Raw genomic sequence first — 20,578 nt, 5'->3', positions numbered from 1 at the left:
AGCTGACATAGCAGTATAGGCTTACTTTAATCCAATTTAGAAATAGAAGATTTTGTTTCTTTTACTTTATTGCCTTCTCTCTTTACTCCCTCTCCTTCCCTCCTGCCACACCACCTCTAATGCCACTAGGAAAACAAAACAAAACAAAAAAAACTCTGGTGATCTTGCACATAAGATATAGTAAAGTGCTTATTAAAAACTTGTTGAATAAACTATCAGAAAAGGTTATCTTATATTTTAATAACAATTATTATTTTTATTCATAATCTATCAAATTACATAATGCTTCAATTTACAAAAGGGCTTTCCTTATACAAAAGCACTATGGATTGGATGATAAAAACAGAGTTTTACAAATAATTTTTCAATTAGTTATTTTTCATTATGAGTGAGAAAACAGCTGAAGCTTGGCCAAATTTATCATAGGCTTAAAGGTTTGGAACAGGAAGGGACTACCTTAGGGAATATGTCACCTTACATGCTGCTTGACCCAGGACCTGAACTAGCAAAGTTTTAACTACCCAATATCTGTTCAAGTTAGAAAGTTAAGAACAGCTGAAAATAGAGTGGGAGAAGGATGAGGTTTATGGATAAGGTCCAACTTTCCTTTTTCTATACCTTTTATTGTACCAGGAAATACACAGTAAATACGGTACTTTATTTTGATTAAAAATCTAAAATATGCTTGTAGAAGTGGCTTAAGGGTTGCAAAGAAATTTGTATTTTGAAAACAAGAATTAGAATATAACTGGTGGTTGTTAGGTTTTTTTTTTCCTTTTTAGATGTTTTGTTGACATTCTTTTCTATATCACTAACTCTTAAGATTGCTTTGCTTCAAAAGAACTTTTAGATGAATATATATATATATTTATAGGAATATATATTCACATATTTTATATGAATAAACACATTCAAACTAAATAAATTATCACATTGGCCATGTATTTCTAAGCGAAAGCATCAAATAATCATGACACATATAAAATTCCCATACATCCATAACAGCAACAATTGCACAATTTAACAATTTCCATCCCAAATCTTAAAACACTCACCTTATCTCTCTATTCCACCCAAACCAAAGCAGGGAAGTCCGATAAAAAGGAAATACCTTACCTGTATGATTCCACTCCAAGGTGCTGGTTTTGTTTCCATCACTCTCTGACCTCAGGAAAGTTATAGTCATTTCATTTCTAAATATTTGGAGAAATTTTAATTATGGTTCCAGGAGAAACAAGGTAGAATCTCATCCATTAATTCAATCTCCCAACTGGAAGTAAATAATTTCAGAGGTTAACTGAAAAGAAAACCACACATTTATTTGAAACTTCTTAGGATGTCCCTCACTAAGAAATGACTTTCTGTTGGAATACATGGGAGTACCTGCCAGTGGCTGCTGAAAATCCAACCCAGAATGGATCTCCTCTTGTGAAAAGATCACACAAGGAGACTGAGACAGTTGCTGTTCTCTGACATCTTTGACTGAGAGGCCTCCCTCCTCTTCCCTCTGTCTCCAATTTATCTCATTCCAATCCCCAACACCTGTGTCAGAAAAGTTTGCCTAGCAACTCCTTCAGATGCTATGATCCACAGCTGGGGAGGCTCTTGGGGAATTGACCTGTCCCTTAACAATTCACCGTTTTTTTTTGGAATCCTACAGCCTGACTAAGGCTGGGATAGAGTAGGTGTCTCACCAAAGGATTCCTTGGTCCCCAACAGAGGAATCTATTTTCTCCTAGATTTCAGAGGAAATATGAGAAGGTTTTGAAAGAAGCACAAAAAGGTCACTTAGAGATCTGAGAACAGAAAATTGGGTCCCCAATTTCATCATTAAGTCACACCCCAATAAGGGAGCAGGACAGGAGAGAAAAAATCTGGCAAGGCAGAGGGAAAGTCTCAAAACAATTCTCAAGTTTCCCTTCAATGGGGGGAAGGGCAGGTGAGACCAGAGTATTGAAGCAAGACAGAAAGACAGGCCCCATAGCAAAAAGAATTTCAATGTTCTTACTGGCCACCTGGGGTTCAGCTGTTGCGGTGGAGTGAGGGGGAATTTGACAAACTCCTTCTCAAGAGGAGAGCATTGGGGGGCACCTTGTTCCCTCTGGGCAGTCTCTTCTCCAGTGGCCCTCCTGGTTGCAGTGTTCCTTCCTGGAAACTCCTGGGGAGTTTCCTCTGAGGACAGTTTCGGGCCAAGGGCTTTGTCCATTATATCTGAAGCACGACCTCCTTTGGTCCCCAGATATGGCAGCAGCTAAAATTTGGGTCTGTTCTTCATTTCTTGCTTTAACTCTGGTCTTTTTCCTCTGTTGCAGTTTGGTCCCTATTATCAAAGACTCCAAAAGCTGAAATGGAGAAGTTTGAGGGCCCAAAGGCTGACTTCTGCAGCTTCCTCCATATATCTGGGGCAGATTGTTAAATATTAACATCTCCCCGGGCAAGATCAAATTGGAGGGCATTGGCCTTAAGCCCCTCAATAAACTTGATGGGATCCTCAGAGTAACAGCCAGGTTTTTCCTTAGTGCTGGAGAGATTTGACATTGAAAAAGGCACCTTTGCTTTGAGTGTCCTTCCCTGAGTTTGCTGCTTCTCTCAGGTGTCAGAGGTTAGAAGGAGTGCCTGAATCAGGAGCCTGAGGAGGAGAAAAAGGAAAACTGAGAAGTGGGGGTGAGACAGTCTCAGGATCTGATACTAGAAGTGAGGGGGACATAATTGAAGAAATATTGTTGGACATAAAGTCCTGTCTTTGATAAGGAGGTGGTTCTGAAAGGGATTCACAGGCCTCCAGATAAGTACTGCATGCGGATGCAGAGGAGGGATCCTGTGTCCCTAGAGGAGTGGGTTATCTAATTTTCATTTCCCTCCAGTAAATTTTAGCAGCATCCTGCAGTGCTATTTTAATTAATTTTTTTTTCTTTTAGGCCAAATTTGTCTTTGTTTTTTAAGAGACAGTCTAAGGGAAAATCCTTAGGAATAGAGACAGAGGTGGATTGTCCCATTTTTTGGCCACAAGTCCTATAGTGTCCCATTCTCTCAGGTGTCCCTGAGAGGGAGAGAAGTGACAGAAGTTCCCTTGGTTAAGGGTACTTCTGCTAAAAGACACAGGAATTTCCATTCTAGGTGTCTCTAGTCAAGGAAGTCTGCTGAGCATAGAGCACTTGACTGCCCAAACCTTCCCCGGGTATTTGGGTGTCCCACCTATAGAATAGATAAGGGCAGCAAGAAAAGGCTTACCTTGGCCAAAATTTTGGGTATCCCTATATGGGCCACCAAATGTTGAGGTATGAGAAATGAGGGATGAGAGATATCCTAACAACAATGGAGTCCCCAGGCCAGTGTTGCAAGTTTTTGTGAAAGAATTCACAGTCCTGATCTGCAGATGAGGTTTTGGGCAAAAAAATGGGTTTATTACACTGAGAAAAAACTTCCCAGAGGGCTAGTTACAAATAGGAATTTGCAAAGGTTTGGGGTAGAAAATCAATTTTTTATTAGCCTTCTATGGTTTGGGTCTAGGGAGTAATTAATGGCTAATTTTCAAATCAATAAGGGGTGATGATTGTTTCCCAGACCAAAGTGATTCATAGATTAATTGAAGGTGGTGATTCCTATGGGAAACCAGTTACCTTTTCCAAGGGAGATTTAAGTGGGTGGAGATCATTTTTAAGAATTTCCCCAAGCCAGGTGGCCTACCCTCCACAAAGATCAGGGGACATAGTTCTATTACAACTCTAAACAAGTCACTTAACCTTTGTCTACCTGAGTTTTCTAAATGTAAAATAGGAATAATAAAAACTTCTATTTCCTAGAGTTCTTGTGAGAATCAAATAAGATTGTATTTGTAAAGTCCTGAACACAGTCCTTGGCACATAATAGTTGCTTAATAAATGATTGTTTCCTTTCATGCTTTAGCTATCTTGAAGAAACAATGTCTCCCTCTTTATAATACAATAATTAATATATAGTCAAAGCATATGACTATCACACTCTAATATGTTACCAATAGAAATTTATTTCTATAGCTGATTCCCAAACTAAGTAAACAATAATTCATGACAACTGTCATCTATCACCTCTAACAAGTATCATGAAACCCACAGTCTCTCATTATTAAGGGTAGATCTTTCCTCCACATTATTCTGATTTTTACCTGAACTTGTATAATACAGGAATTGGAAAAAAAGGAAGTTGAGTGGAAGTCCTTAGAATAGAAAAGAAATAAGATTATTGTTAATTGATTAAGAGAATAGGGTTTAAAATAGAACAGGATTGGGATACCCACATCTGACCACATCATATTAGATAGAGATACTTTGACTTGGGACCCAAGCTGGAGAATGCACAAAGAGGAGAGTTTGCTTGGTGGAACTCTATCATCCATCATCATATTTCATTCTGGGTCATCCATAGATCAGACATCAGCATAAGATCTTTTGGGGACTGGACCAGTCTCTCTGAAAGCAAAGTCAAGGTCTTTTCACTTCTTGGGCCCTTGGAATGTGGCTTTCAGTGAAATGAATTTCACTCGTTTTCCTAAATATTTTGAATATAGGGGATATAAGAAGCATTTGCTGCTCTTGATCATTACTAGAAGACATAGGATGAGAAAGGGAGAGATAAAATTGTGTTGCATATGTGTGCATTTGAAAAAAGTAAAGAGGTGAACTTGGTTGATCATAAATATGGCTAAATGAACTTGAACTACTACTACTTAGAGTTTCTTAGTTATTCCTTTTAAAATGTTAATTTCTTGAAAGAAAATAATTTTTGGTCTATAATAGGAGGTCATTTCTCTTTTTGTTCTGTTTGAGTTTGATCAATAAATGAAAATCTTAATGGCAAACAAGACACAAGATAATTTTTTTTGATATTTTCCCTGAATTTTAAGTAGAGGCATAGTAAGCATGAATTTATGAAAAATGTATCGGAATTACCTTATGTTTTTAATTTATGAAATAATTCCATAATATAGCATTAGGAAAAAAAGATAATTGTACATGAAACTGCAAATCTCCTAAGAATAACTTGTAATTTCATTTAAATATATAATAAAGGTCTCAAGCAGAATTTATTTCTTTTTTTTTTTTTTTCTTCCCTCCCACTAGACACTACACTGCCAATGGATGCAAAGAGATATAAACACATACATACATATACATACATATACATATATAAAATCTATCTACATATATATCCATATCCATATCCATATATATGTAAATATTTCATTTGATACAGAAAACATTTTATTTATATGTCCTTTTGGGTTACTTAATAATTAATTATAGTCAAAATTGTTAATTCATGCAAAGAAACTCTTTAAATGCTCCTGTTACTCTCTACAATATTTTCATGGTTTTGCTCATTTTGCTCTGTTATTTGATGCAAGGCTTTCCATGTCTGCACCAAGAAACTGCCCAGTCTTTTTCTGATTTTTTCTCAGTGCATCCTTCACATCCTTATTCCTCAGACTATAGATCCAGGGGTTTAGGATAGGGATGACTGTGGTGTAGATCACTAAGGACAGTTTTTGTTGAGTAATGTAGCTGGTTGATGCAGGCTGACAGTACATAAAAATGATGGAGCTGTACAGGACACCCACAGATGCTAGGTGGGACGCACAAGTGCTGAAGGCCTTGGACCTGCCTTTAGCAGAATGGATGTTTAGGATATTTGAAAGGATGAAAATGTAAGAAATCAAACTAGATAGAGTGGTTACCAATGAGTTAATCACAACCAGAAGCATCACTAAAAGTTCATTGAGGTGGATGCTAGAACAGGAGAGTTTCAAAAGGGGTGGAATGTCACAAAAATAATGACTAATTACATTGTTTTCACAGGACAGTCTGGTTAAAGCACTTGTATGAGTCACGGCTCCAAAGACCCCCATAGTACATACTCCTACCACTAGTAGGAAGCAGGTTCTCTGAGACATAGTGATGGTATAGATAAGGGGGTTACAGATGGCAACATAACGATCATAGGCCATGGCTGACAATATGAATAGATCAACAATGGCAAAAGTACAGAAGAAAAAGAACTGGGTCAAGCACCCTGGGTAGGTGATGATATTCTTCTCTGATACAAAGCTCACCAGCATTTTAGGAGTAATGACAGAGGAGTAGCAAAGATCAATGAAGGACAAGTTACTAAGAAAATAATACATGGAGGTATGAAGATTAGAACTAGTTTTGATAAGTAAGAGTAAGCCCAAATTTCCCATCATGGAAATAATATATATTTGTAGGAAGAGTAAGAAGAGGGGGATCTGGAATTCTGGCTGGTTTGTTAATCCCATAAGAATAAATTCTATCACTGTGGAATGATTCCTATATCCATAATCCTTTGATAGTTGAAGTGGAAATCTGAGGAGAAAGGAAAAAAAGAATGTCATTAGAGATAACTACTTGTAAATGTCTGGTGACATAAGATCTAATGAATGATTAGATAATGAATGAATATCTTCTTAAACTGAAAAGTGGCACACACATTTCCACATATATTGATAAACTACTAATATAATATTGAATCATAACATCTAAATCTGAGATTTGAAAACAATTAAAATCTTTTAATATAATAAATACCAGCATATTAAATTTTATTTAAAACAAAAATACATTTCTGAAAGCATTATCTTTAGAAAAAATAATCTTACAACAAGATGACAATAGAACAAACCAATGGTTATAATATAGAGTAAATTTTTCTTTTCCCAAAGTTAGAATGATGAAAATAGTATCATAAGGAAAAACAAGACCTGAAATTTCCTCAAATGGAAATATTTAGAAAGAATGAAATAATTATGATGTATCTAAAGGGGACATCAAAGAGACAAAACAATGATTATTGAATTTCCTGAAAACTATAAAAAAGAAAAGAATTTAATTTCTACATTTCAGAAAATATTAAGTAATGCTTGTTCCCATTCCATAGAGGATAATCTAGAATTCAGCTCTTTAAGACACAAGAATATTGAACTTCCAGAAAATAATACCTTAAAATGGCAATATAGTGATTAAGATTAATGATACCATGAATATGACGAAATCATAGACTCATAGGAAGAAATAAATTTATGCAAAGTGAAATTAGTCAGAACAAGTAGGAGAATAAAATGCAGTAGTAATTACAACAATGTCTGAAAGACTTATTTACATATGTAAAATAATTGAAATTGTTGAATGTGAAAACATAATGCACAAATTTGCCCCAAAGAAGAAATCTTGAGAAATCCTTACTCATCTTTGCATATGATGGAACTAAGGATGTGAAACCAGGGTGGGTTTTTATTTTAATTTTTGGGTTCTCTATTTGAAATCTCTTTCCCTCTTTCTTTCTCTCATTTTTATGACAAGTGATTTTTTTTTTTTTTGGAAGAGGTAGGAAAAAAAGACATTTTGGGAAATTTGGGTGATATGAAGATGAATATTATCCACAAAATATATAAATAAAAGCAATATACTCCAAAAAAAGCCAATTGCATTTTATAATATTTTTCTAGAAAATATGAAATCACAGAAAAAGTGAAAATGAAATAATTTTTAAAGGTCCACTCCATCCTCACCATTCCTGAGAGCATTACAGAAGTTTTAAGTCATCACTGTGAAGGATTGCCAGGGACATCCTTCAACAGCAAATAAGTAATTAATATATAAATTTTGTTTTGTTTTGTTTTTTCTGAGGCTGGGGTTAAGTGACTTGCCCAGGGTCACACAGCTAGGAAGTGTTAAGTGTCTGAGACCAGATTTGAACTCGGGTCCTCCTGAATTCAAGGCTGGTGCTCTATCCACTGCGCCACCTAGCTGCCCCCAAATATATAAATTGTTTTACAATTTACAATTTACAAACTTCTTGGATCCATTGTGAAATTGGATAACTTGTCAGTCACAGAGTTAACATGAATCACAGACAGATTTGAACCCAGGTATTTTTCACTCTAAGCTTGGCCCTCTGTGTCACTCTGCACCTTGTCTTGAAGTTCTTATTGTTCCCAAAAGAATAAAAGTTAAAATGATGATATTTCTTGACTATTATAAAAACCTAGTACTGTTTTTTCTTCTTGATTCTTTCACTCCTGTAATAAATTCTTCAAAAGATATCAAGTCTACACCTGGCCAAGTTCATTACTCTTCTTAAAAATCATTAGTGACAGTATACATTAAGCAAATTTTAGATACCAAGATCAATAAAGTTCATTCACAATATGTAGGCACTGCCTTTCCAAGCCAATGCATTCTAAAATTCATTAATGCTCTTTGACAAGAATTTATTGATTGAAGAGCTCCTATTTGCTGAGCACAGGTAACATTATTGAATTTTATATAAAACACAGGATCTTAATCAACCAACAAATTATTATCAAGCATCAAGTGCCAGGCACTATTTGTGTAGTAAATGGAGATGCAAAAGACAAAGAATAAAACAATACTTGAAAGGAATCATACTTAAACCTCATAAGTTGCCATTCTAGTAAGGATGAAAGTCCCTGAGAAAAATTGATGTCTTTGAAAGACCTTAATTGGAAGACCTGGATTTTAATGCTAGTCCTGCTACTTAATATTGTGATATCCAACAAATAATTAGACTGTGAGGGTATCACAGTTCTTATATGTAAAAGGTAGGGCTGGATAAAATGAGCTTACAGTTCCTTTCCGGTTCTAAATTTATCCAATGGGAAAAAAAGTTATAAAATGTGTTTCTAAGACTATTCTTTAACTCTGATAATTTCTTTTTTTCTTTTAATTTTATTATATATTTTTTATAATATTATCCCTTGTATTCATTTTTCCAAATTATCCCCCCCTCCCTCTATTCCCTCCCCCCGATGACAGGCAATCCCATACATTTTACATGTGTTACAATATAACCTAGATACAATACATGTGTGTAAATACCATTTTCTTGTTGCACAATAAACTTTAGATTCCGAAGGTACATGTAACCTGGGCAGACAGATATTAGTGCTAACAATTTACATTCACTTCCCAGTGCTTCTTCTCTGGGTGTAGCTACCTCTGTCCATCATTGATCAACTGGAAGTGAGTTGGATCTTCTTTATGTTGAAGATTTCCACTTCCATCAGAATACATCCTCATACAGTATTGTTGTTGAAGTGTACAGTGATCTTCTGGTTCTGCTCATTTCACTCAGCATCAGTTGATGTAAGTCTCTCCAAGCCTCTCTGTATTCCTCCTGCTGGTCATTTCTTACAGAGCAATAATATTCCATAACCTTCATATACCACAATTTACCCAACCATTTTCCAACTGATGGACATCCATTCATCTTCCAGTTTCTAGCTACAACAAAAAGAGCTGCCACAAACATTTTGGCACATATATGTCTCTTTCCGCTCTTTAGTATTTCTTTGGGATATAAGCCCAGTAGTAGCACTGCTGGGTCAAAGGGTGTGCACAGTTTGATAACTTTTTGGGCATAGTTCCAAATTGCTCTCCAGAATGGCTGGATTCTTTCACAACTCCACCAACAATGTATCAGTGTCCCAGTTTTCCCACATCCCCTCCAACATTCATCATTATTTGTTCCTGTCATCTTAGCCAATCTGACTGGTGTGTAGTGGTATCTCAGAGTTGTCTTAATTTGCATTTCTCTGATCAGTAGTGATTTGGAACACTCTTTCATATGAGTGGATATAGTTTTAATTTCTTCCTCTGAGAATTGTCTGTTCATATCCTTTGACCATTTATCAATTGGAGAATGGTTCGGTTTCTTATAAATTAGGGTCAGTTCTCTGTATATTTTGGAAATGAGACCTTTGTCAGAACCTTTGCTTTTAAAAATATTTTCCCAATTTGTTATTTCCCTTCTAATCTTGTTTGCATTAGTATTGTTTGTACAGAAACTTTTTAGTTTGATGTAATCAAAATCTTCTATTTTGTGATCAATAATGATCTCTAGTTCTCCTCTGGTCATAAATTCCTTCCTCCTCCACAGGTCTGAGAGGTAGACTATCCTCTGTTCCTCTAATCTATTTATTATCTCCCTCTTTATGCCTAAATCATGGACCCATTTTGATCTTATCTTGGTATATGGTGTTAAGTGTGGATCCATATCTAATTTCTGCCATATTAATTTCCAATTTTCCCAACAGTTTTTTCCAAATAATGAATTTTTATCCCTAATGTTGGTATCTTTGGGTTTGTTAAAGATTAGATTGCGATAGATGTACCCTTTTTTGTCCTTTGTATCTAATCTGTTCCACTGATCTACCGGTCTATTTCTTAGCCAATACCAAATGGTTTTGGTGACTGCTGCTATATAATATAGCTTTAGATCAGGTACACTTAGACCACCTTCCTCTGAGTTTTTTTTTTCATTAGTTCCCTTGCAATTCTCGACCTTTTATTCTTCCATATGAATTTTGTTGTTATTTTTTCTAGGTCATTGAAATAGTTTCTTGGGAGTCTGATTGGTATAGCACTAAATAAATAGATTAGTTTGGGGAGTATTGTCATCTTTATTATATTCGCTCGGCCTATCCAAGAGCACTGAATGTCTTTCCAATTATTTAAATCTGATTTTATTTTTGTGGCAAGTGTTTTGTAATTTTTCTCATATAATTCCTGACTTTTCTTTGGTAGATGGATTCCCAAATACTTTATACTCTCAACATTTGTTTGGAATGGAATTTCTCTTTGTATCTCTTGCTGTTGCATTTTGTTAGTGATATATAAAAATGCTGAGGATTTATGTGGATTTATTTTGTATCCTGCCACTTTGCTGAAATTTTGAATTATTTCTAATAGCTTTTTAGCAGAAACTCTGATAATTTCTGATAGACAAAGACTTCTAACACATTAGCATGAATATGTCAGACCTTTCCTACTTTCTCATCCAGAAAGCAACAATAGAGGAAATCTCTCTTAAAGATTTAGGTAAATCAAAGTCTAATTAGACAGTAAAAGAACTTCTAAGTTTGGTCTGATGTGTGTGTTCCTCCTGGTCATTATGTTTGCACAGGCAAATATATGAGAAATGTTGTTTCTCACTTTTGTCAAAAAAGGGGATGTGGATATGGATGATTTACCAAGTTTTGGGTGATGTACATAATGTACCCCAAGACCTTCATTTTAATAAAACATATACCAATGTGTTAACTAGAATTCATTGGTATCCCTTGGGAACACATTCAGATCATATAAACTGAGTCCACCACCATGACTGATGTTTGTTCTGAGAGAGATGGCCAAATAACCATCTTTTTCTTAATAAACATGCTGAACTTATTAATAAAAATATTAAATTGGCCAGAAACTGTCTTTCAGAATTTTTTGATAATCATACTATCTCTTTTGAAGTTAGACCTTTTGAAGTTTTGAAGTTAGAAGTTTGTGGAAGGAAAAAAATTCAACTACATAGAGGGAAACATGCAATGGATCACAAATAGTAGTTTCACCTTTTTTGTTGTTTGGTTGCTTTTTTTTCTTATTTTTTTAATCTGATTTTTCTTATGAAGCATGATAAATGTGAAACTATCTTTAGAAGAATTTAACATGTTTAACTTCTATTAGATTACTTGCTGTCTAAGGGAGAGTGGTGGGAAGGGAAGGAGAGAAAATTCGGAACACAAGATTTTGCAAGGGTGGATGTTGAACACTGTCTTTGCACATATTTTGAAAATAAAATGCTATTATTAGAAACAAAGTTAAATAAATAAGAAACCAAAAAAGTGAAACATGCAAGGTAGATTTTAAAATCTCTTAATGTTACATTAAAAAAATAAAATATCAACATTTTTATTTGCTAATTTCATTGATTATTTCTCCTCTTCTAAACTCTTTTGATGGCTTTTGAATATCTTTATTCTTCTGAGTATTGTTAGCCTACTTTTGAGTGTGATATTGAGAAGATGCAATTTTTGTTCAAAGATTAGCAAGGAGGCTGCTTACTGAATAAAAGAGCACCTAGTAGGATATAAGTATATGAATATTTGAATTGGAGAAGGTTAAGAAATAGTTTGAATACCAAATAGAAAATGTTATATATTGATTCTGGAAGTTATAGGGAACCACAAGAGTTCATTGACTGAGATGGTAAAATAGCCGTTTGACAATAGGGTTAAGATGAAAAGGGATAGAGATATTTGTGATAGGCAAACCAATTAGTAGACTTGCTATAGTTCTGATTTGAGTTAATTCAGACCTATAACAGCATGTTGACAGTGTCAGAGAAGAGGTGATATGTGATAGATAAACAAAGATAAAAACTAAAGACATTGGCAAAATTCTGTCTATAGGAAGAAAAAAGTGTGAGGAGACATAGATTTTTGTTAATTTATGTGATGAGCATGGGTGTCTAGGAAGATAGTGGTGCTCTTGATGGGATATAGCTTCTAGAGAAAATGTGGCAGTATCCCTGAAGTCACTGGGTCTTGGCAGTGACTAATTCCACAAACAGTGCTGGCTGTCAGGTAACAATCTGTTGGTCAGTTATAACAAAGTTTCTGAGATAATAATGAGATACATACCAAACCACTCTTCTCCATCTCTTTTTTTTTTTTTTTTTTTTTTTTAAATTTTTTATTTTATTTTATAATTATAACATTTTTTGACAGTACATATGCATGGGTAATTTTTTACAACATTATCCCTTGCACTTACTTCTATTCAGATTTTTTCCCTTCCTCCCCCAACCCCCTCCCCCTGATGGCAAGCAGTCTTATATATATTAAATATATTACAGTATAATTTAGATACAATATATGTGTGTAGAACCGAATTTTTTGTTGCACAGGAAGAATTGGATTCAGAAGGTAAAAATAACAGTTTACATTCATTTCCCAGTCCTTTTCTGGATGTAGCTGGTTCTGTCCATCATTAATCAATTGGAATTGGATTAGCTCTTCTCTATGTTGAAGAAATCCACTTCCATCAGCATACATCCTCGTACAGTATCATTGTTGAAGTGTATAATGATCTTCTGGTTCTGCTCGTTTCACTCAGCATCAGTTGATGTAAGTCTCTCCAAGCCTCTCTGTATTTCTCCTGTTGGTCATTTCTTATAGAACAGTAATATTCCATAACATTCATATACCATAGTTTACCCAACCATTCTCCAATTGATGGACATCCATTCATCTTCCAGCTTCTAGCCACTATGAAAAGGGCTGCCACAAACATTTTGGCACATACAGGACCCTTTCCCTTCTCTAGTAGTTCCTTGGGGTATAAGCCCAGTAGTAGTATGGCTGGGTCAAAGGGTATGCACATTTTGATAACTTTTTGGGCATAATTCCAGATTGCTCTCCAGAATGGTTGGATTCTTTCACAACTCCACCAACAATGCATCAGTGTCCCAGTTTTCCCACAGCCCCTCCAACATTCATCGTTATTTGTTCCTGTCATTTTAGCCAATCTGACAGGTGTGTAATGATACCTCAGAGTTGTCTTAATTTGCATTTCTCTGATCAATAGTGATTTGGAACACTCTTTCATATGAGTGGAAATAGTTTTAATTTCATCATCTGAAAATTGTCTGTTCATATCCTTTGACCATTTATCAATTGGAGAATGGCTTGATTTCTTATAAATTAAAGTCAATTCTCTGTATATTTTGGAGATGAGGCCTTTATCAGAATCTTTAACTGTAAAAATTTTTTCCCAATTTGTTACTTCCCTTCTAATCTTGTTTGCATTAGTTTTGTTTGTGCAGAAACTTTTTAATTTGGTGTAATCAAAATGTTCTATTTTGTGATCAATAATGGTCTCTAGTTCTCCCTTGGACACAAACTCCTTCCTCCTCCACAAGTCTGAGAGGTAAACCATCCCATGTTCCTCCAATTTATTTATGATTTCGTTCTTTATGCCTAAATCTTGGACCCATTTTGATCTAATCTTAGTATGTGGTGTTAAATGTGGGTCCATGCCTAGTTTCTGCCATACTAATTTCCAGTTTTCCCAGCAGTTTTTGTTAAATAATGAATTCTTATCCCAAAATTTGGGATCTTTGGGTTTGTCAAAGATTAGATTGCTATTTTTATTCACTATCTTGTCCTGTGAACCTAACCTATGCCACTGATCAACTAGTCTATTTCTTAGCCAATACCAAATGGTTTTGGTGACTGTTGCTTTATAATATAGCTTTAAATCACGTACACTTAGACCACCTTCCTCTGACTTTTTTTTCATTAGTTCCCTTGCAATTCTCGACCTTTTATTCTTCCATATGAATTTTGTTGTTATTTTTTCTAGGTCATTAAAATAGTTTCTTGGGAGTCTGATTGGTATAGCACTAAATAAATAGATTAGTTTGGGGAGTATTGTCATCTTTATTATATTCGCTCGGCCTATCCAAGAACATTGAATGTCTTTCCAATTATTTAAATCTGACTTTATTTTTGTGGCAAGTGTTTTGTAATTTTGCTCATATAATTCCTGACTCTCCTTTGGTAGATATATTCCCAAATATTTGATACTATCGACTGTTATTTTGAATGGAATTTCTCTTTGTATCTCTTGCTGTTGGATTGTGTTGGTAATGTATAAAAATCCTGAGGATTTATGTGGATTTATTTTGTATCCTGCGACTTTGCTAAAATTCTGAATTATTTCTAATCTTCTCCATCTCTAAGACCACTCCTGAATTCTACCTTTAAGCCATAAAATTAGCCTATCAGTGATATGTAGCACCTGATCTCTCTATCTTTTTCATATAAATTTATCTTCTTGTTCCAGATTTTTAGCTAAATCCTTTGGGAACTTAGCCCATTTCAAATGGTATTAAATCAAAATAAATTTTGCTTCTTGACTTGGAGAGGGTTTCAAACCTGCAACTCTTTTTGAGGCACCTTGAGACACCAGTCTGCAGCCCCAATATTTTGGGGTCTCCTTTCTGAAGCTCAACATCCTTAACCAGCATTTTCTTTCAGAAAAGTAAGTGGTTTGAACAAAAGGTTATGACTTGTGTTGGTCATGTTGAGTTATATATGAATATTAAATATTCAGATGAATATATCTAACAGAGAGAGGAGAATGAATGTCAGCATAAAATTAAGGCTAGGTAAAATAATCTAAGAATCATCACCAAAGAAATAATTGAATTCAAGGAATGATGAGATAACAAAGTAAAACAGTAGGGAAGAATGAAAAGAAAGCAAAGTATTATTTTTTAAAGATATTTATGGAAACCATTTTGGCAAGAGCTTATTATGTGAATAATATTTAATACTTGTGTGACTTTTATCTTTTATGAACTACCAGACCTATCAAATCTAAGGTTTTCCTGAGAGAATTGCAATGCAGACTATAGTCTGTTGAAGGAATTCTGATATAATAATGTCATAGTAAAGCAAAATATTTAATAATATGTAGATTTTGGCTTTCTAGGGTGTCAAGTCTTGTCAACTTCCTTAAATACATTTAAAAACAGCATCAGAGGAAAATTGTGGGAGAATCTTTTGTAGAAGGAAGACTATGAACCTAAGAATAGCTGCCAGGAGGAAAATAACCTGGCATAAGGTCATCTCAGATACAGAGTCCTAACTGCATTGCAACACTGGCTTCTTTATATGTGCTGTCTTCCAATGACTGAATGTAAGCCCCTAAAAGGCAAGAATTCTTTTAGCTTTATTTTTTCATCACTAGTGTTTTGTGTACCCCCCCCCCCCAAGCCTTGTACTCATTCAAAGTATTTGATTAACTATTTTTATTCAACTTTTGAATCCTTGGAACTCACTGTCTGTCACAGATTGAAGAAATAAAAGGCATAAGATTTCACTTCTACCATGAAAAAGCCAAGACTTTTCCTGAGTCAAATGTGTGTCAAGAACAAAGTATAGACTGGGGAAATTATGGTGTTTAGAAAGGCAAGTGGTAGTGAGAATGGAGAGACTATGTCTTGTGATTGAATTATAGAATTAGCTCAATTAACTGTCTTTCTATTCAATGATGGGTATGGTCCAACTTTTTTCTTGTAAGAAAACTATTGAATTGTGAGAACCATGAAAGGACTTTGTAGCATTGTTTAATGCTTACATGGTTGGGCAGCTGGACCACCTCTTTCCATTGCTTCATGACTTTATTTAAAGGCCTAAATTAAGAAAACCAGAAACCCAGTCAGATCCAAACATTGGTATAGAAAGTTTTTTCAATGTTGTACATCTCAACAGCTCATATGTCTTATATGAAAACTGGATCCATATTTATCGATCTATTATAATTTCCTGATCCTTTGGTAATTTACAAATCATTACAGGAAATGGTAGATATTTTTCTGTGATTTCAGGGAATGATATCTAATCATTAACCCCTTCTCAATTTGGAAAATCACTTCTCTTTTCTCCAATTAGATATCAGGTTACCAAATTGTGTATACTGTTTTATTGTTTTCTTTGAAGTAATTGATATTATTTGATTCATTTTTAACACATAAAAATCAGTCTTGGTTTGCATTTTGGTCTAGGGCTAAAGATCAGGAAACTTTATTCCAGTTTGTTGAGCATTTGGCATATATTGCTTAATAAATTGATATATTTGGAAATGTACATGTTTCTTTCCTCAGCAAAGAAGTGATGGGCACAGAGATGTATATCTGCCTATAATCTTGCCATAGGATTTACTTAGCCTGGTGAAAGGGCAACCAACCCCAGTTATACATATATTCTGCAAGGTTTCATTATTTGATCCATCTTTATTTTTGCCTTGTAGTGGTCTTAAATCTTCACAATAACTAGCATGACTTGACAACAAAATAAAAACTAACTTGCCAGGGATAGCTGAAGTTTTATCATTAAAAATTAGACTTTTACAAAAGCTATCATTATAATTTATCCTTCATTGTGCTGATGTCGCTCAAAAACCAAAATAATGTGGGTGCTGTAGACACCAGATGTCAAAAGACACTCAAAGTTGGGGTTTGGTCATATGAAGAATTCACAATGGGTATACTCTTTGTCAAAAGGTATTTAGGGAAGAGGATATAGGCAAGATGAAGGGATACAATATGACACCAGGAATGAAAAATATGAAATAGAAGGGAGAACATAGAAAAATAAGTTACTCAGTGAAACTCACAATTACCTAGTGCAAAGGGAAAGGGAGCACCCCATGAAGTTAGGGCCTGCACTTAGCTGACAGGTTAAATCCTGAAAGGGATTTAGCACTCTAAAAGAGAAGTGAGATTGGCAACATAGTGGTGTTAGGAAAGATAATATGTGGCATGGGGGAGGGATAAGGAGAAAGACACTAAGAGGATGGTGAGTATCAGGGTTTTGCCATAACTTGGATAACTTGGATTTCAGAATGGAGGACCTCACCAGAGGGTGGGGCCATGGAACTAAACTTATCCCTTTCTCCATGCTTACCTCAGGGAATAATTTTTATCAATTCCTCTGCTAACCACACCTAACGTTGGAGATTTCATCAATGCTAACTGCATATTTTTCACAACGTTCCTTCTTTGGATAAAAAGGCAGAGGGAAGAAATAAGAAATAAGAAAGTGGGACTACTCATTCTCTCCATCATCTAAACATCTACAAGGGAGGGTACAGGAGTGAGTTAGCTTCCAGTTTTATCTCTAAGTTAAAACAAGTCATCAGTGTGTTTCTCAGGCATCACTATTCATCTTCAGTTCACAACTACTTTATGGTTCAAGCATATAAAATTTGGTTACTTGCCTTATTCTTGTCAGGATTCAAAGAGTCAGTAGACTGATGCTGGTTTTTCTCAATGTGAGAGGAATTGAGGAAGGGCTTGACTTAGCTAGACTGTTAGGGCCAGTAGTTTTAGGTTAGGGCCTGGAGGCAGAGCTTAGCTAGATAGTTAGGGCCGGTAGGTTTAGGTTAGGGCCTAGAGGCAGGGCTTAGCTAGACGGTTAGGTCCTAGGTCCGGTAGGTGTCTTAGGGCCTAGAAGCAGGGCTTGGCTTAGCTAGACGGTTAGGGCCGGTAGGTTCAGGTTAGGGCCTAGAGCCAGGGCTTAGCTAGAGGTTAGGTCCAGTAGGTTTAGGTTAGGGCCTAGAGCCAGGGCTTAGCTAGACGGTTAGGGCAGGTAGGTATATGTTAGGGCCTAGAAGCAGGGCTTGGCTGAGCTAGACGGTTAGGGCTGGTAGGTTTAGGTTAGGGCCTAGAGGAAGGGCTTGGCTCAGCTAGACGGTTAGGGCCGGTAGGTTTTGGTTAGGGCCTAGAGGAAGGGCTTGGCTTAGCTAGACAGTTAGGGCCGGTAGGTTTAGGTTGGAACCTACAGGCAGGGCTTAGCTAGATGGTTAGCGCCAGTAAGTTTTGGTCAGAGCCTAGAGGCAGGGCTGGGCTTAGCTAGACGGTTAGGGCCGGTAGGTTTAGGTTAGGGCCTAGAAGCAGGGCTTGGCTGAGCTAGACGGTTAGGTGCGGTAGGTTTTGGTTAGGGCCTAGAGGAAGGGCTTGGCTTAGCTAGACAGTTAGGGCCGGTAGGTTTAGGTTGGAACCTACAGGCAGGGCTTAGCTAGACAGGGCCTATAGGTTTAGGTTAGGGCCTAGAGGAAGGGCTTGGCTTAGCTAGACGGTTAGGGCCGGTAGGTTTAGGTTAGGGCCTAGAGGAAGGGCTTGGCTTAGCTAGACGGTTAGGTCCGGTAGGTGTGTTAGGGCCTAGAAGCAGGGCTTGGCTGAGCTAGTCGGTTAGGGCCGATAGGTTTAGGTTGGAACATACAGGCAGGGCTTAGCTAGACGGTTAGCGCCGGTAGGTTTTGGTTAGAGCCTAGAGGCAGGGCTTAGCTAGAGGTTAGGGCCAGTAGGTTTAGGTTAGGGCCTAGAGCCAGGGCTTAGCTAGACAGTTAGGGCTGGTAGGTATATGTTAGGGCCTAGAAGCAGGGCTTGGCTGAGCTAGTTGGTTAGGGCTGGTAGGTTTAGGTTAGGGCCTAGAGGAAGGGCTTGGCTTAGTTAGAAGGTTAGGGCCGGTTGGTTTAGGTTAGGGCCTAGAAGCAGGGCTTTGCTTAGCTAGACGGTTAGGGCCGGTAGGTTTAGGTTAGGGCCTAGAAGCAGGGCTTTGCTTAGCTAGACGGTTAAGTCCGGTAGGTTTTGGTTAGGGCTTAGAGGAAGGGCTTGGCTTAGCTAGACAGTTAGGACCGGTAGGTTTTGGTTAGGGCTTAGAGGAAGGGCTTGGCTTAGCTAGACGGTTAGGGCCGGTAGGTTCAGGTTAGGGCCTAGAGGCAGGGCTTAGCTAGAGGTTAGGGCCAGTAGGTTTAGGTTAGGGCCTAGAGCCAGGGCTTAGCTAGACGGTTAGGGCAGGTAGGTATATGTTAGGGCCTAGAAGCAGGGCTTGGCTGAGCTAGTCGGTTAGGGCCGGTAGGTTTAGGTTAGGGCCTAGAGGAAGGGCTTGGCTCAGCTAGACGGTTAGGGCCGGTAGGTTTAGGTTGGAACCTACAGGCAGGGTTTAGCTAGACGGTTAGCTCCGGTAGGTTTTGGTTCGGGCCTAGAGGCAGGGCTGGGCTTAGCTAGACGGTTAGGGCCGGTAGGTTTAGGTTAGGGCCTAGAAGCAAGGCTTTGCTTAGCTAGACAGTTAGGTCCGGTAGGTTTTGGTTAGGGCTTAGAGGAAGGGCTTGGCTTAGCTAGACGGTTAGGGCCGGTAGGTTCAGGTTAGGGCCTAGAGGCAGGGCTTAGCTTAGCTAGACGGTTAGGTCCGGTAGGTTTTGGTTAGGGCTTAGAGGAAGGGCTTGGCTTAGCTAGACGGTTAGGGCCTAGAAGCAAGGCTTTGCTTAGCTAGACGGTTAGGTCCGGTAGGTTTTGGTTAGGGCTTAGAGGAAGGGCTTGGCTTAGCTAGACGGTTAGGGCCGGTAGATTCAGGTTAGGGCCTAGAGGCAGGGCTTAGCTAGACGGTTAGGTTCGGTAGGTGTGTTAGGGCCTAGAAGCAGGGCTTGGCTGAGCTAGTCGGTTAGGGCCGGCAGATTTAGGTTAGGGCCTAGAGGAAGGGCTTGGCTTAGCTAGACGGTTAGGGCCGGTAGGTTTAGGTTGGAACCTACAGGCAGGGCTTAGCTAGATGGTTAGCGCCAGTAAGTTTTGGTTAGAGCCTAGAGGCAGGGCTGGGCTTAGCTAGGCGGTTAGGTGCGGTAGGTTTTGGTTAGGGCCTAGAAGCAGGGCTTGGCTGAGCTAGACGGTTAGGTGCGGTAGGTTTTGGTTAGGGCCTAGAGGAAGGGCTTGGCTTAGCTAGACAGTTAGGGCCGGTAGGTTTAGGTTGGAACCTACAGGCAGGGCTTAGCTAGACAGGGCCTATAGGTTTAGGTTAGGGCCTAGAGGCAGGGCTTGGCTTAGCTAGACAGGGCCGGTAGGTTTAAGTTATGGCCTAGAGTAAGGGCTCAGCTAGAGGTTAGAGCCGGTAGGTTAAGGTTAGGGCCTAGAGGCAGGGCTTAGCTAGACAGTTAGGGCCGGTCGGTTTAGGTTGGAACCTACAGGCAGAGCTTAGCTAGACGGTTAGCGCCAGTAGGTTTTGGTTAGAGCCTAGAGGAAGGGCTCAGCTAGAGGTTAGGGCCGGTAGGTTTAGGTTGGAACCTACAGGCAGAGCTTAGCTAGACGGTTAGCGCCGGTAGGTTTTGGTTAGAGCCTAGAGGAAGGGCTCAGCTAGAGGTTAGGGCCGGTAGGTGTCTTAGGGCCTAGAAGC

General features: G+C 37.7%; 1 protein-coding gene across 1 annotated transcript; it reads right to left on the bottom strand.

Annotated features, from left to right (window-relative positions):
* Positions 1 to 5,369: 5,369 nt before the first annotated feature.
* LOC141552932 (olfactory receptor 8D1-like) lies at positions 5,370 to 7,620 on the bottom strand. The gene is given in 3 exon segments (XM_074284841.1): positions 5,370 to 5,429; positions 5,432 to 6,359; positions 7,580 to 7,620. Coding segments are annotated over 3 exon segments (1,029 nt in total).
* Between the last annotated feature and the right edge of the window lie 12,958 nt (positions 7,621 to 20,578).

The sequence above is a fragment of the Sminthopsis crassicaudata genome, chromosome 2 (genome assembly GCF_048593235.1).
Source record: "Sminthopsis crassicaudata isolate SCR6 chromosome 2, ASM4859323v1, whole genome shotgun sequence".
Classification (NCBI taxonomy): domain Eukaryota; kingdom Metazoa; phylum Chordata; class Mammalia; order Dasyuromorphia; family Dasyuridae; genus Sminthopsis; species Sminthopsis crassicaudata.
This window is presented reverse-complemented; position numbering and strand designations above follow the sequence as displayed.